At 40.9% G+C, this 15,117-nt stretch overlaps 1 protein-coding gene across 4 annotated transcripts in view; it reads right to left on the bottom strand.

Moving 5' to 3' along the window:
* Positions 1-6: 6 nt before the first annotated feature.
* eps15 (epidermal growth factor receptor pathway substrate 15) overlaps positions 7-15,117 on the bottom strand; it is a 31,879-nt gene continuing 16,768 nt past the window's right edge. For 2 of the 4 annotated variants that reach the window (XM_020612987.1, XM_020612984.1), the window contains exons 16-25: positions 14,707-15,111; positions 14,334-14,414; positions 12,116-12,278; positions 11,871-11,915; positions 11,327-11,727; positions 9,466-9,535; positions 9,232-9,302; positions 8,539-8,674; positions 8,210-8,415; positions 7-2,291 (exon numbers count right to left, since the gene is read on the bottom strand). In XM_020612987.1, the coding sequence (XP_020468643.1) occupies positions 2,151-2,291; positions 8,210-8,415; positions 8,539-8,674; positions 9,232-9,302; positions 9,466-9,535; positions 11,327-11,727; positions 11,871-11,915; positions 12,116-12,278; positions 14,334-14,414; positions 14,707-15,111 (1,719 nt within the window). In that variant the 3' untranslated portion in view covers positions 7-2,150. Of the gene's footprint in view, positions 2,292-7,955; positions 8,416-8,538; positions 8,675-9,231; positions 9,303-9,465; positions 9,536-11,326; positions 11,728-11,870; positions 11,916-12,115; positions 12,279-14,333; positions 14,415-14,706; positions 15,112-15,117 lie in introns of those variants that run through there. The other 2 variants (XM_020612985.1, XM_020612988.1) reach the window with 2 other exon arrangements.

Genomic DNA, 15,117 nt, shown 5'->3' with positions numbered 1-15,117 from the left:
GAAGTGCAACCACAGACAGTAAACTGATGACACATGAGAGAAGGACATGACGCTGCTCACTAGGAAGAGGTATCCAAAGTGTTGTGCATTGTTTGGTCAGAAATTAGCAAAGAAAATGAAAACAAAGGTGTCCCACACTTTGATCAAGTCGTCCCTTGTCCATCACAGATTAGCACTCAAGAAGTTCAGCACCCAAGAAGAAGAATCACTGGCCAGTCAACTGCTGTACAGGCGCTAGAAACAAGAGCCGTTGTCCTGACACCATCGGGCTTTTTGCAAGTTAAATACCCACAGAGACTCGAGTGCACAGACAGAAGACAATGTGCTTCACCTAAACAGCAGAGGCAGCTTTAACTGACTAAATGTAAGAAATCTGGTTCGCCTCTCAGAGAGGCCTCCCCTGAAAAACTGAAAGCAAGTCCGTACAAATGCTAAACAAAAAAAGCAACATCAGCGACAACAGGGACCCGATGTGGACACTGACTCCTTCAAGAGGTTTTTATACACTTGCTTCATTAGAAATCGTTAGCTAACCAGAATCCATGCTATTGTAGTTAAGATACCGCTTTAGGAAGACTGGCCTGTGTCTGACCCCAACCTCTGGCCTCCCAGTCGGGACAGTGAGGTTCTTTCTGTAGATCAATCTGAGTTAACGAGAGCATTAATACTATTTATTTAATGTGAACATAATATCTGTTCTACACACAAACTGTACAGTCATCTATGACAAACCAGTTTCAGTTAAACTGCTAATGCCCAAACTCACCAGTACTGCAGCCACTTTTTTTGTTTTTTGTTTAGTAAACAACCAATGTTTCATACTAAATAAACATCAACATTTGCACAATGAAATAATTCAGAGCTGCACTATTTAAACCCAGGATATTTAATATTTGTCGTCCAGGTCGAGCTTACCATCCACCTGTATGATAAATGATGTTTCCTTAGCAAAAGGCTGTCAAATGTGCCATTTGGAACTTTATGACTTTCATATAGAATGGTCACATCTCAGTTCATATTTTGGTTCTGAATGAGCAACATTAATTTGTATTGGAGCAAACTGAGTTTAGGATTTAATTATTTTATTTCGTTTTTTAAAGAAAGGAGAAACTTCCTCCTATTTGTGGATGCTTGTGAATTGATACATTTATATTTATGTATTGGCTTTGTTTTGTCTTTACTCTGGATCATTACAAGAACTCTGTGTAATTCACTTAAACACAATCTCAAGATGACTTTGACATGTATTGCTTTCTTGTATTAACACTTTAAATAAAAGGGAGAAATTGTCCCAAAAAAAAAAGTTTTCTGCAACCTGCTGTAGTGTGCCCTGAAAATAAATGCAAATTAATGTGTAGTTATTACATATTAAACTGATGTAGTTTATTCCTTTCAGTATCTCCCAAAGATGCACTTTCTAACACAGAACAGAACAGAACAGCTGCTGGGCAAAGCAACAAGCTGATATTTAAAAGAACCTGAAGTATCTAGAGGCTGAATGTAGTAGCTGTGTGAATTTGTTCCATTTTAGTATAAAGTTGCACATGCACATCACATAGAGGACTGGTGACTTCCAGTTAAACATGTAGAAATGTTCAATGAAATAAAGAAAATCTCACAGGCTCCCTGCCATTTGAAAAGACATCTGGATTTTGTTCCAGCGCCTCCAAACCCTCACATTCACAGTGTCAGAGCTTCATCGGGGCATTTTTAGGCTCCACAAGATTAATGCTTAGAACTGACTGATTATACAGTCAATATAAATTTAGAGGTGAGAGAGTGGAGACTTAATAAAGGGAAGTGACTCTGCTTAGTGGATAAAGCCAGTTCAATCTAGTTTTAAATAAATTACATTGGGAAGAGTTAACGTGGGGTTTGTAGCCTGGTGTTGAAATCAACACGCGTGACAATCTCTGCATCTCATTCTTGAGGATAAATACTCCAACTTGCTCCTCTTCCTTAAACAAAACCACAGTGGCCAATAGGACGGGAGAACGCTGAACAGTCTGGGGGAGAAGGGTTTATTCTAAGAAAGTCTCTTCATGGGGTCAGCAGGTGCTGCTCCATCAGTCCCCACTTTGCTTTGGTGCTTTCTGGGCCGGGCTGAGCCGAGCCAGCGGAGGAGGGGAGGGAGGTGGACAACAAACTCCTCAAGACAGTTCAGACTTGCTGAGAGCGATGGCCAGCTCCAGGTCCTCTTGTTCCTGTTGGGTGAGCCTGGCAAGTCGCTCCTTTTCTTCTCGCTCACTCTCGCGCTTTGCCCACTCTATCATGTCCTCCTCTGTTGGGTACTACTCCATGAACACAGTAAACACACACACACGGGGAAGGAAAAAAAAACATGGAGATGCAAAGAAAGGAGACGCACAAACACAGACAAACACATGGACGCAGTTAACACATTCTTAAAGATGAAACCTTGCTCAGAGCCTGCTGATAACAAACTCCTAATAACAGAAATACCTGGGTAAGACATTGCACACTCCCAACACGCAGCAGAGGAACTGCCAACTGCAGGGCCATGATATTACCCTACGTTTCTGAAGTGCAACTATTTTGGTGTTTAGCCCTGAAGCCGTCATTATTACATGACACATGTCGAGATGTCATGATTTTTTTTTTAAAGCCAATCTAGAAATAATGGTATTGTTGAGGCCATGGTCAATATATGAAACATCATATAAAAACGATCAGCCTATATTAGTTTTTTAAAACATGAAGACAAACATTTTCTGTAATAATCCCTTTGGTTATTTAACATTTGTACCAAGTAGGGGTGTAACAATATATTGTGATTCAAAAATGTGACAATATGCATGATGAAACTGAAAAATGGATGGGAATATCAAGTCAACTTATTTATGCTAACAAGAACAGGCAATAGGCCAGATCCTGTTGTTGACCCTGACATTCATTAGGGTTAGCTACATTAGCCACACTCTATTCTAATTATGCTCTGATCTACAAAATAAGTGAAATGTTTGAATAAGAATCAAAATGTTTGAAAACAATTTTGGGGAATTTACACAGAAGACAAATAACTGACAAGTTTTCATTCTTACTGTTAACAATGAGTGTGTATTGGACCGAATCATGAGCTGGATGTATCGTTACATCCCGTTATAGAGTATGTATCGTTATATATGTATCGTTATAGAGTGAGACATTTTCGAATTAAAAATTGAAGACATGAGAACCACCAAGATGTTTGGCAGAAAATGAGGCGAGAAAGAGGGGAATGACATGCATCACCTAACACGGCTAGAACTTAAGAATTGTTTGAGTTTGCATCTCAGCCCCCTGGGCAACTCCCGGCAACGTCTTGTTGTGTAACCGTGGACATACACCACCAGTCAAAAATCTGTATACACTTAGCCGTGGGATCTATTGTGCTGTATGATGGCGATGACACAGTGAATGGCATTCTACAATAACTGTACTCTGGTTTGTGGCTCACGAAAACAAACACTCCTGAGTGTAATATGTAGTAATAATGAAGTGGCCATAAAATTCTTTGTTTTTTTCAAAAACAAACAGTCACCACAGCGTCAAAGCTCCAAATGCCTAAATTGACATTTATGATCAACCTCTTGAAAAAAGGACATGAAAAGAGGACATGACATTAATTGGGGTGAGAGTAGAGGATGCCAAGGATAGAGTTAGGTGGAAACAGATGATTTGCTGTGGCGACCCCTAACGGGAACAGCTGAAAGAAGAGGAAGAAGATGATCAACCTTTTGAAAACCTACGGACAACAGACTTCTTCTCAAAGGAGACATCTTGTGTCATTACACGAGAGGCACAGGTCTAACACTAATTTGTAGTTAATTAAAATGAACAGTATACAACAAATCAAGTACACCCCTGGGCAACATCATTAAAATGTTAAATGAATATCTGAACCTAATTAAACTAGAGGGTAGATAAACAACACTGAAAATACATGCCCCAAAGCAGAATCTTAACGCAACAACAAGGGGCATGATCAAGGTTAAAAAAGAGCTTGCAAAAACCATAGCCTACTTAGTTGTGGCCTGGATTGTGTTTAATGCAACACACAGCTCCACATGGTGAGGAACTGCCTGAACAAGCAAAAAACCAGAGCGTGAGACTTCACACAGATGGAAGATGATGGTACAAGAGCATCAGTAGGCTACTGAACATGAGCTGAAACACAGTGGCGGTCGATTACAAGGTATCGGCAGAGCCACGCTAGCAATATCAAAAAGTTACAAAACAAAAAGCCAAGTTTGTTGGCACTAGAAAACAGACCAGTACTTCTGACACAAGCATTATCTGTGAATGATGGTGTTTCACCGACTGATCGGAGAGAGTGAAGGACACAGTGAAATCAGCCTCTACACACACCAAGCCTGGATGTTTTTAGATAAGGCCTGGCCAAGTATGTCGCCTCACTTGAACTTGAATTGAGCAGCTTTAAGACCAGTATCATCTATACTCAGGAAGAAAATAGAGCTTGATACACAAAATATATGAAAATATAAAAAGCGATTCTCTCTAAAGATAAGAACTTTTGTTGCGCTTTGTTTCATTTCAATTTAATCAGTCAAACATTTAACTGTCTTCTTTGTTCGTGGATGAAAACAATAACATTTTATTAATTGCACAGGATTTTTAGTTTAGTGGTAGTGACCAGGGGTGTGCTCGGTTTGGTCCCATACTTCTATCTGTGCCAGGGAGTCATCGCAGCGCGCCAACATGCACGGTAACAGGGAAGTGACACACCTAAATGTAATGCAGCCATAAGTTACACCTGTGTGACAGATAACACGAAGTGGTCTACACAGCCAAAGTATCTTCCAGTCCCCTTAGTGAAACACAACCAACCTAAGGGGGAAAACAACAGTTGAGGTCACCCCACAGGCACGAGACTACAGATTCTGTGGAGGAATGGGACCAGGATAAAAGCAGATCAGAGGACAAATGAGTTGTATGACTAAAATCAGGACAACGAAAGAGAATTCATAGTACACTAGCTAATCATTACACACAGGACATGCACTGTGTCAACACGTTCACTATTCTCCATGAATGACAGAGAAATCACAAGTGTGTATTCACTCATGCAAAGAAAAGTAGGCAACAATGACGACACTCACAAGAGCTGATGATTTCAATGTACGGTACAGAGAACATGCATGATCATAACATTTAGGAAACATAATGGATTAAGGAGGGAACATGCATTTATCACTTGTAAGAGAAGTATCCCACTGCTGCTTTTAAACATGAAGGAACTCAGACATCATTGAAGTACTTAGCAACAGTGATCATGCTTTTTATTCCTGAGTTGTAAAGAAAACTTCACATATTTGTGATCTGATCAGTTGCATATTAACCTTTTTAACTTCTAGGTACTGAACTGATTCGACCCAAACACTGAAAAGGACCAATCTGGTGTTTTGAATGTTTTAGCCCACTTAGTGCAAATCCTCTAAATCTATATTACTGCCAAACATTTTCCACAGCACACCACAGTGTACAATATTGGAAGCCTGTTGTCCTGCAACCCATGTAGCCATTTAAACTGATCAGGCATAACATTATGACCACCTGCCTAATACTGTTTACATAGGACTGAGTCAATGTGGCAGTTGGTTGTCACCCGTGTCGCTCTGCAGCTTCCTTAGACACTGTTGGTAGGTACTAACCACTACAGACCAACAACACCCACCAAGACCTGCAGTGTGGGCGTAATCTGTGAATCAATTTGCTTCCACAGTTCTACTGTCAGGAAGAACACAGATGTGTCTACAATTCAGTGACAAACTTATGTAAAAGGAGTGAAAACTGTGGTCGTGAGGACGGGTTAGAGAATCTTTTAGACAAATTCAACATCCTCACCGCTCTAGGTGTGATATCACCACTACAGCCCCTGACTCTTTCGCTTCATAAAGACCAATGGACAGTATTTCTCATTTTCAACCATTTTAACAAAGAGTCAAATAAATGTTAATCTTTTGAAAAGTACAAATGGTAGTTAAAAATTTTATCTACAGTAGGTTGATCTCATCATCAGTGAGCTGTGGGCGTCCATGACCCTGTCTCCAGTTCACCATTTCTCTCATCCAGTTGTCAGCCATCGCAGTTTTGTCCTTGTCAAGTCACTCAGATCCCCATTTTTCCTTCCTCCAACACATCATCTTTGAGGACTGAATGTTCACTTGCTGCCTAATATCCCCCACACACTGACAGGTGCTACTGTAACAGATAGTCAGTGTTATTCCCCTCCCCTGCCAGTGGTCATAATGTTATGGCTGATCAGTGTATTTCACTATAGTATAAGAAAATCTAAATTTCAAGGTGCACAGACAAAAATTTGTTTGAGATTAATCTTGAAAATGCCTTAATCAAGTTGCAGAAGCCGATTGAAAGAAAATAATCTTAAATTTAAAATAGGCTTTGGAAAAAAAGTCAGCAATAATGTAAAGTAAGGTGACAACTCATGATAAATGAACTGAAAATGCAAAAATGCTGGTATTTTAAAGCTCAGGAATTGGCAGATCATGATGTCATGGATGCACATAGAAGCCAGAGATGGTGCCCTTAATTCAACTCTTTATTAAACTTCTTTGACAGAGGTGTAAAGACACAGAGAGAGAATACAGGTGATCTGTTTCTCCACAACACAGTGCTGACCAGACAAGGGCTAAATGAACTGGTAAATGAAGCAATGAATGGATGGATGGACAGATAAAAGGATGCATGGAGAAATAAATAGCGGCATGTAAAGCAAAAAAAAAAACAAAACAAAAAACATTGATTTGAGGAATGGCAGAGGCTGTGGTGTGAGGGAACGAGAGCCAGACAATCAAACACACAGTTAGTGCTTGCAGTTCAAGGGTCAAAAGGCACATGCGGGTGCAGCCATATGATGGGAGAGGCACTAGAATTGACACGGTCTCTTAAGAAGTCACACAGTGTGACAGTATATTTCTACGAAATGTTACAATGGGAAGGGCTGGGAGGGGTTTAGTACTGTTACCAGTTTCTTCCAGATGCATCAACACAGCCCATGTTTAGACCACTGTCCAATGACTACTTTCCCTGTTAGCTGCAACAGTTATAACTTGGCTTCTTTGTTATTGTGATTGTTTAACATATGTCTATTTATGCAGTTTACCGAGTTCCTCTGTTGCTCTTGGTTAAGCAAAATAATTAATAGATTAACCACACTGCTACCTATGAGAGGAATGTATTAATACAGTCTTGGAGCTTATTTCATCAATGAGTTTAACAGTGATTGAATTGTGAAAGTTAAAGGTTCTAAGGCAGAAAAAGTCTGAAATGATTCAGCAGGTACTACTCTGCATTTTCATAGTCAAGGTCAGCTGATGTTACACCTCACAGATGTGCCCAGTCTGAGCCCAGTCAGTGACCCCAGTAACCCCAAAATAACTAGATTCACCAGTGACATTTTAAAATTGACCCAAGACACAGATTTAGTGTTGAGGTGCAGAAAATATCTTGCGGAAAAAAAGGCCCTAATTTTTAAATGTTGTAATAACTCTTTTTACACACACCTGCACATGCACATGATGTAATGTCAGTGTGCTCGGTTGGGATGACTAACAAGAACCAAATACAAGCAGCTTCTTATCTCTCCATTCACTGCCAACCATTACAATGGACTTAGTATCATAACGACAGATTTGTGTAGTAAACTTGTGCCTGAAATTATATATATATGTTGTAGGGTTAAAGTATTTCTGTATCTATAATTGCTATAATGACATTTCAACACATTTCTTCATAAGTAACAGTGCAACCTCAGTCATGGGGCTTAAATTAAGTGCAATCCCAATATAAATCTATAACAGAAAATAATTTTGTAAGTATCTTTACAATGTAAGTCAAATAAAGTATTCCTAATAAAGAGCTAGAATATACACCAGCAGCAGACAGGATAAAAGACAACTTCAGAAACAGAAAAAGTTATTAAATAAACATAAATATAGCATTGAGAACCTGTGCTACTGTGGGGCACTACATGATCTAATTAGTTCACGTCTTCAGGTCTTTTTACTGGCAGTGGATGGAGTGATTTATAAAGCTGGCCTGATTTGCTTAGTGGCTGTAACCTTACTGAACAACTGAATGTGATTTATTAGCAGGAAAAAAAGAGAAGAGGGGATGTCTATTGAGAGTCAGGTGGAGGTGAGGGAGAGGGCGAAAGGGTGGTGCTCACTTTGTCAAAGCTGGCAAATCGGTCAGCTGCCCGTATGTTGTGACGAGGAGGGGAGGAGGGGGCGAAGGGGTCAGCTAAAGGATCCTTGGCAGGCAGGGAAGTGGAGGAGGAAGAGGAGGAGAAGTCTCCTGGAGGATGTGGGAGCAAGTGTCCTCGTCGATGGGAGGAGTCAGAGGACTCTGTTTTGGTGATGGACGATCTCTTAACTGGACAGGTGAGGCACAGACAGGCTCCGTTTGAAATAACTAACACACACTGCTGATACATCCCCAAACATCTGAAAGCAACACAGCTATTGCCAAGTGATGTGCACATTAACAAGTACCAACCTGGAGGAGGAGGAGGGGGTCTAGTCGGCGTACCAGTTTTTGGGGGCAAGGCTGGGGGTATGTCAGCATTGGCAGGCGGAGTGTCCTCCTGGAACAGGTTCTTATTGTTGATGCCAAACTGGTCAGCACTGCTTGGCTGAAAGAGAACATTCCCATCAAATCAAATCCAACCATATGTTGACAAAAAACACCAGAGGTGAAATCACAGCACATTTTGCCATATGGCTGAGGTTTTTTCACCATTCAGCACCTTCAGTGCATATTCACACAGAGATGTTGAGGTTTACAAACAATGATAATCTGACAATGTGCAGGACATCTCTCACAAATTTTTTTGCAACTTCAATAATTTAAGATATTACATGACATATTGTTGTATAATGTCTGAAATGACTGACTAGTTTAGAGGAAAAAACACCCTCAGGTGGAAAATTAGACAATCAAGCTGTTTCCTTGTGAAAACCGCAGCATACTCCTCCACCCACCAACTGTCTTTCAGCTTGAGTCAATTCATAGTCTGGTTTCACAGAAGTGAGTTCACTGTGTTGCAATAATTTTTCCTTGCGCAAACTAAACTGACCAGTATTATTTATGACTTGACATTTAGTCCTTTTCACTCGATACCACGTGTCATTTCAGTACTGTGTATGCAAAGCACAGGACATGATCAACTGAACTCGATCTAAAAATTACCTTTGACAAGGCACTGAAATCTGCGAAGCCCCCTTCAAATGATTCATTACCAAACACAGCGGCAAACGGATCTAAAACACATGAGCACAAAGTGACTGAGCATATAACAAACTCACACAGCTGCTGTAAATACTACAGTTTGTACAGTGCAATATGTTCCAAATATTTTTAAAATTTTAAAACAGCTGCAGTGGCCTCTAGCCCCACAGGATGGCAGCATTCCACAGGTCATACCTGGATCTGAGCTGGCACTCACTGTCGTACCACCTGGAGCAAACGGATCATTGGCTGCTGCAGTATCTTTCTAAAAACAAAACATATAAAAACCTTGCTGTTGCATATGGTATAATAAACTCTGCAGTGTACACGTAATGTAAGGCAATCAATTTAAATTTTGTCGGTAAACTTGCCTCTATCAGCATCATATAATCACTTTTACTTGGCCAGTTATGTTACACACAAAGAGTTTGTTTCCGGTACAGAACCGAAGCAGCCATCTGCGGCGCCAACTCAACCGATGGCTCTAACCATCAGGGGCAAATTGGGGGTTCAGTGTCTTGCCCAAGGACACTTCGACACGTGGACTGCAGGCTCTGAGATTCGAACCTCCGACCCTCCGGTTAGGAGACGACTGCTCTACCCACTGAACCCCATATACCAACAAACCTGTGATTATGTGTATGGCTCAAAACAATATAGGGTCTATTTACTCTGGAGAAAATGTAAAAATCTTAACTGTTGCTTTTCATGATACTTTAGTGTGAAATCTGACCAAGACAGTAGCTTTAAAAAAAAAAAAAGAATCAAATAAACAGAAAACAATAGTGGTGTCTAATACTACCTACACCTAGCATGATAATTCTTATTAAAACAAAGGCTCTGATATTGTGACTATTATTTTAATACATATGAACATTTTAAAATTCGATGATTTAAGGTGTTATTCCGCTTTTTTTAAAGAATTTTTAGATCATACAAATTCAGACCTGCCAACCTTGACCAAAGTCTTGCCGTACCACTCGCAAGTACTGTGAAGTAAAATGGGCCAATACATCCATACTGCTCTGAAAATACACATCATTTGATGTTCAGTTATTAACCTGTGGATGGTTGATGTCAATATCAGTAATGTTACTGCAGAATGCACGGTGGGGAAGTCTGGAGATGTGGAGACATGGCCATCTCTCCCGGTAACTCCATAGGAATTTCTGCTGCACATGCGCTTGCCTTTTATCAGCCAAGGTGCATAATGCTCATTACGATTATAAGTTTGGCTGCAATAATCAATATTATTAATACTATGAAAAGTCACATTTAACCATCTGTGACACACAGACAATATAGCATACGTTGCCAAGCAAGGGAACAAGCAAACTGGCTTGCATAAAGATAAACATACTTAACATTAGGCTAATATGAGTCTCAACTCTCCACATCCTCTCTGTTCATTTACCTTTTAAAGGCATTCAAAGAACAGTCCTCACTTGAGGAACCAGCCAGCCAGAGGAAGGAGGGGGAACGTAAGGAATCAAATCAAGGTCAAGTGTTTCTGTTGCTTAATGAATCTGAGCTACTGTCACTTGAAATGACATTAAAGAGACACATTGTCTTTCATCCCCAAATGTGGCGGTACAATCGGTCAATCTCTTCTTCTTCTTCTTATCAGCAGGACAACCTAGGTCTATAGGTTAGATGCTCATTGGGGTAGACTAACATTACTGCACACCAGGTCAAGTCAAAAGGTGTCACCAGCTTTTGCAGCAGATGTTGAGAGCAGATAGAATCAAAGGCACTGTGATTATTAATTTAATAATATTTGGAGCGACAAATTGTAACAGTGCATTTTGATGTCAAAATGCGTATCTGCTACGTAAAATGCATACAGGTTGGCAGGTCTGCAAATTATATTAGTATATTTGAATATTTGCATCTGAGCTAGATGATGAAAACTAATCTTCTGTACAACTGGTTACAATTAAAAAGACAGGCCTATTAACAACCATGTGTACAAATATTAACTTTGAAAACAAACATCATCTTCATAAAACATTCATGACATGATTCACTGCACTCGGACCAGGTGAGACCAACTCACCACTGCCAGATCAGAGCTCGGTGGGGACCAGCTAAAAGGATCTGTTCCTCCATCCTGAGAACCAAAAGGATCTGTCTCTGGCATGGCGTTCACTTTACCTCCGAATGGATCAGACTCAGCCATGTTATTCCTCGTGGAGTTGAATGGATCCTTGGTTGCTAAAGCTGGATTGGTTGGTTTTGAGGTGAAGGGATCTGGACCTGCTGCTGGTGCAGCTGCTGCGTCGTTCAGCTTGGCTGCAAACAGGTCTGGTTCTGGCATGCCTGGAGTGGTACCAAATGGGTCAGCTGAGGCAGAGAAAGGATCATCTGAGGAAAAGGGGGCGCTTGAGGTCTGTGTGAAGAAAGAGTCTACAGCAAAGGGGTCAGTTCCTTTGAATGGATCTCCTCCAAATGGATCTGCTTTAACAAACACAGCAACAGATATGGAAATCATGCACACTTGTCAGATCAGAAATTAATACAGTTTGAGATTAGTTTTACAGGAAACAGTTTAGTTTGTATTTTCATCACTTTCAAGTGTGGATATGACTTGAAGAATTCACCTGCAGCATCTGCTTTTCCAAACGGGTCGTCTTTGAATGGATCATCTACAAAGGAAGAAAAAACATTGACACTGTTGAATCATTGATTGTACTTGAATATACTGAATATTAAACTAGAAGATATATACATTACAAAGTTAACAACATCACCCAGATCCCAAAACTTTTTAAAATGTACAACTACATCTGAATCTGAAACAGGTGGAACCTCAGCTCTTAATAAATATTTGTTTTTGAAGACATACGGTGGGTGAACGGGTCTGAATGGAAGAAGTCCATCTCATGCAGAGAGGGAGGGCTGGTCTGCGGCGGCAAGGAGAGAGGCCCGACTTGCAGTGGTAATGAGGAGGCGGTAGTTTCTGGGGACTCTGCTGGCTCCTGTTTATTCTCTGACTCTGGTGATTCAACCTAGTGACCAGTGACAAGGCCCCGCTGAGAAGCTTAAATGCTACAGTAAATGATGAACACTGTGTCCACGCCACACATTTCACTGAATACATTCCTAAAAACATTTAAATGATCAGGCTGTATTCTGGTGCATCACGCACATTTGGAGGCATCTGTAAACATATGAGCACGCTACTACTTTTTTGTGCGATTGTCACAGTCCGTAGATGTAGTAATGGAAACATTAACACCTTGACTTGGCTACTGCATTAATAGTAGTTTTTGCAGTACAAGGAATTTTAGAAAATTCACTTGGCTAAATGACACAGCAACAATGACAAGAATGTACAGAAACAGACCAGTGGTGGGAAGGGCACTCGCAATTTTGTTGTATTTTTTAATACAATGACAAAAAAGGCTTCTTATCTATGTTATCTTATCTTTACCTTCTGTATGATATACAGTGGGTACGGAAAGTATTCAGACCCCCTTCAATTTTTCACTCTTTGTTATATTGCAGCCATATGCTAAAATCATTTAAGTTCATTTTTTTCCTCATTAATGTACACACAGCACCCCATATTGACAGAAAAACACAGAATTTGACATTTTTGCAGATTTATTAAAAAAGAAAAACTGAAATATCACATGGTCATAAGTATTCAGACCCTTTGCTCAGTATTTAGTAGAAGCACCCTTTTGAGCTAATACAGCCATGAGTCTTTTTGGGAATGATGCAACAAGTTTTTCACACCTGCATTTGGGGATCCTCTGCCATTCCTCCTTGCAGATCCTCTCCAGTGCTGTCAGGTTGGATGGTAAACGTTGGTGGACAGCCATTTTCAGGTCTCTCCAGAGATGCTCAATGGGGTTTAAGTCAGGGCTCTGGCGGGACCATTCAAGAACAGTCACAGAGTTGTTGTGAAGCCACTCCTTCGTTATTTTAGCTGTGTGCTTAGGGTCATTGTCTTGTTGGAAGGTGAACCTTCGGCCCAGTCTGAGGTCCTGAGCACTCTGGAGAAGGTTTTCGTCCAGGATATCCCTGTACTTGGCCGCATTCATCCTTCCCTCGATTGCAACCAGTCGTCCTGTCCCTGCAGCTGAAAAACACCCCCATAGCATGATGCTGCCACCACCATGCTTCACTGTTGGGACTGTATTGGACAGGTGATGAGCAGTGCCTGGTTTTCTCCACACATACCACTTAGAATTAAGGCCAAAAAGTTCTATCTTGGTCTCATCAGACCAGAGAATCTTATTTCTCACCATCTTGGAGTCCTTCAGGTGTTTTTTAGCAAACTCCATGCGGGCTTTCATGTGTCTTGCACTGAGGAGAGGCTTCCGTCGGGCCACTCTGCCATAAAGCCCCGACTGGTGGAGGGCTGCAGTGATGGTTGACTTTCTACAACTTTCTCCCATCTCCCGACTGCATCTCTGGAGCTCAGCCACAGTCATCTTTGGGTTCTTCTGTACCTCTCTCACCAAGGCTCTTCTCCCCCGATAGCTCAGTTTGGCCGGACGGCCAGCTCTAGGAAGGGTTCTGGTCGTCCCAAACGTCTTCCATTTAAGGATTATAGAGGCCACTGTGCTCTTAGGAACCTTAAGTGCAGCAGAAATTTTTTTGTAACCTTGGCCAGATCTGTGCCTTGCCACAATTCTGTCTCTGAGCTCTTCAGGCAGTTCCTTTGACCTCATGATTCTCATTTGCTCTGACATGCACTGTGAGCTGTAGGGTCTTATATAGACAGGTGTGTGGCTTTCCTAATCACGTCCAATCAGTATAATCAAACACAGCTGGACTCAAATGAAGGTGTAGAACCATCTCAGGGATGAGCAAAGGGTCTGAATACTTATGACCATGTGATATTTCAGTTTTTCTTTTTTAATAAATCTGCAAAAATGTCAAAAATTCTGTTTTTCTGTCAATATGGGGTGCTGTGTGTACATTAATGAGGAAAAAATGAACTTAAATGATTTTAGCATATGGCTGCAATATAACAAAGAGTGAAAAATTGAAGGGGGTCTGAATACTTTCCGTACCCACTGTAGGTATTCTTCAGTGACTCATAACTTTACCTTTGGTGGGCTCTCTTCAGGCAGTTCCTCTGTGTCTTCTGCAATTACTAAGGAGGCATCAGGAGCAGGGCTACTGTATTCCTGAAGACATGAGAAGACAACACAGTAATGACTAGTGTTACCTACAGAGACACTGAGAAGTTATACATAATACTGTAATTCCTGTCTCCTATAAAACTGTGATCACACCGAATGTAAATGAATTCTGTTGCACTGCTTGCTCATGCTTGATGAGTGTTAAAAACCCCATCTAAAACAAAATTATAATGTTGTTAAACACTATACAGCTGTGGTATAAGTGCAGTTGTAGGCCTTATAGTGGCTTCTTTTCATTTAGAAAAGGATTGACAACTGAGGCAGGTTCATTTATTACCCTAACAGTGTTCTCCTGTGGCTTGGTGAGGTTCGACAGATTATTGTACATGTCAGAAGAGGCCAGACTAGTAAAGAGATCATCCAAGGCATCAGATTTCAGCTTTTCCTCCTCTATTGTGTTTGGAATCTCATCCTCCTTCTCATGTTCCTCTTCCATCTCAGTCACTCCTTTCTCTTTTTGATCCAATTGTTCTTTCTGAAGACTGCAGATAGCTGTGGGTTGTTCCTCCTTGAGCTCTGAAGTCTGGTCTTCCTGGAAGGGGTCCTCTTGGTGCAGATCTGTTGTGTGAGCTGCTGATCCATTGACCATAACAGGAGAGCTGTCCTCGAGGGCTCTCTTCCAGCTGAGCTGGGCAGTCACTGACCTTTCCTCTATCTGAAGGTCATTCAGTTTTTGCTGAACCTAAGA

This window comes from Monopterus albus, unplaced genomic scaffold, assembly GCF_001952655.1.
Source record: "Monopterus albus unplaced genomic scaffold, M_albus_1.0 scaffold129.1, whole genome shotgun sequence".
NCBI classification, from domain to species: domain Eukaryota; kingdom Metazoa; phylum Chordata; class Actinopteri; order Synbranchiformes; family Synbranchidae; genus Monopterus; species Monopterus albus.
This window is presented reverse-complemented; position numbering and strand designations above follow the sequence as displayed.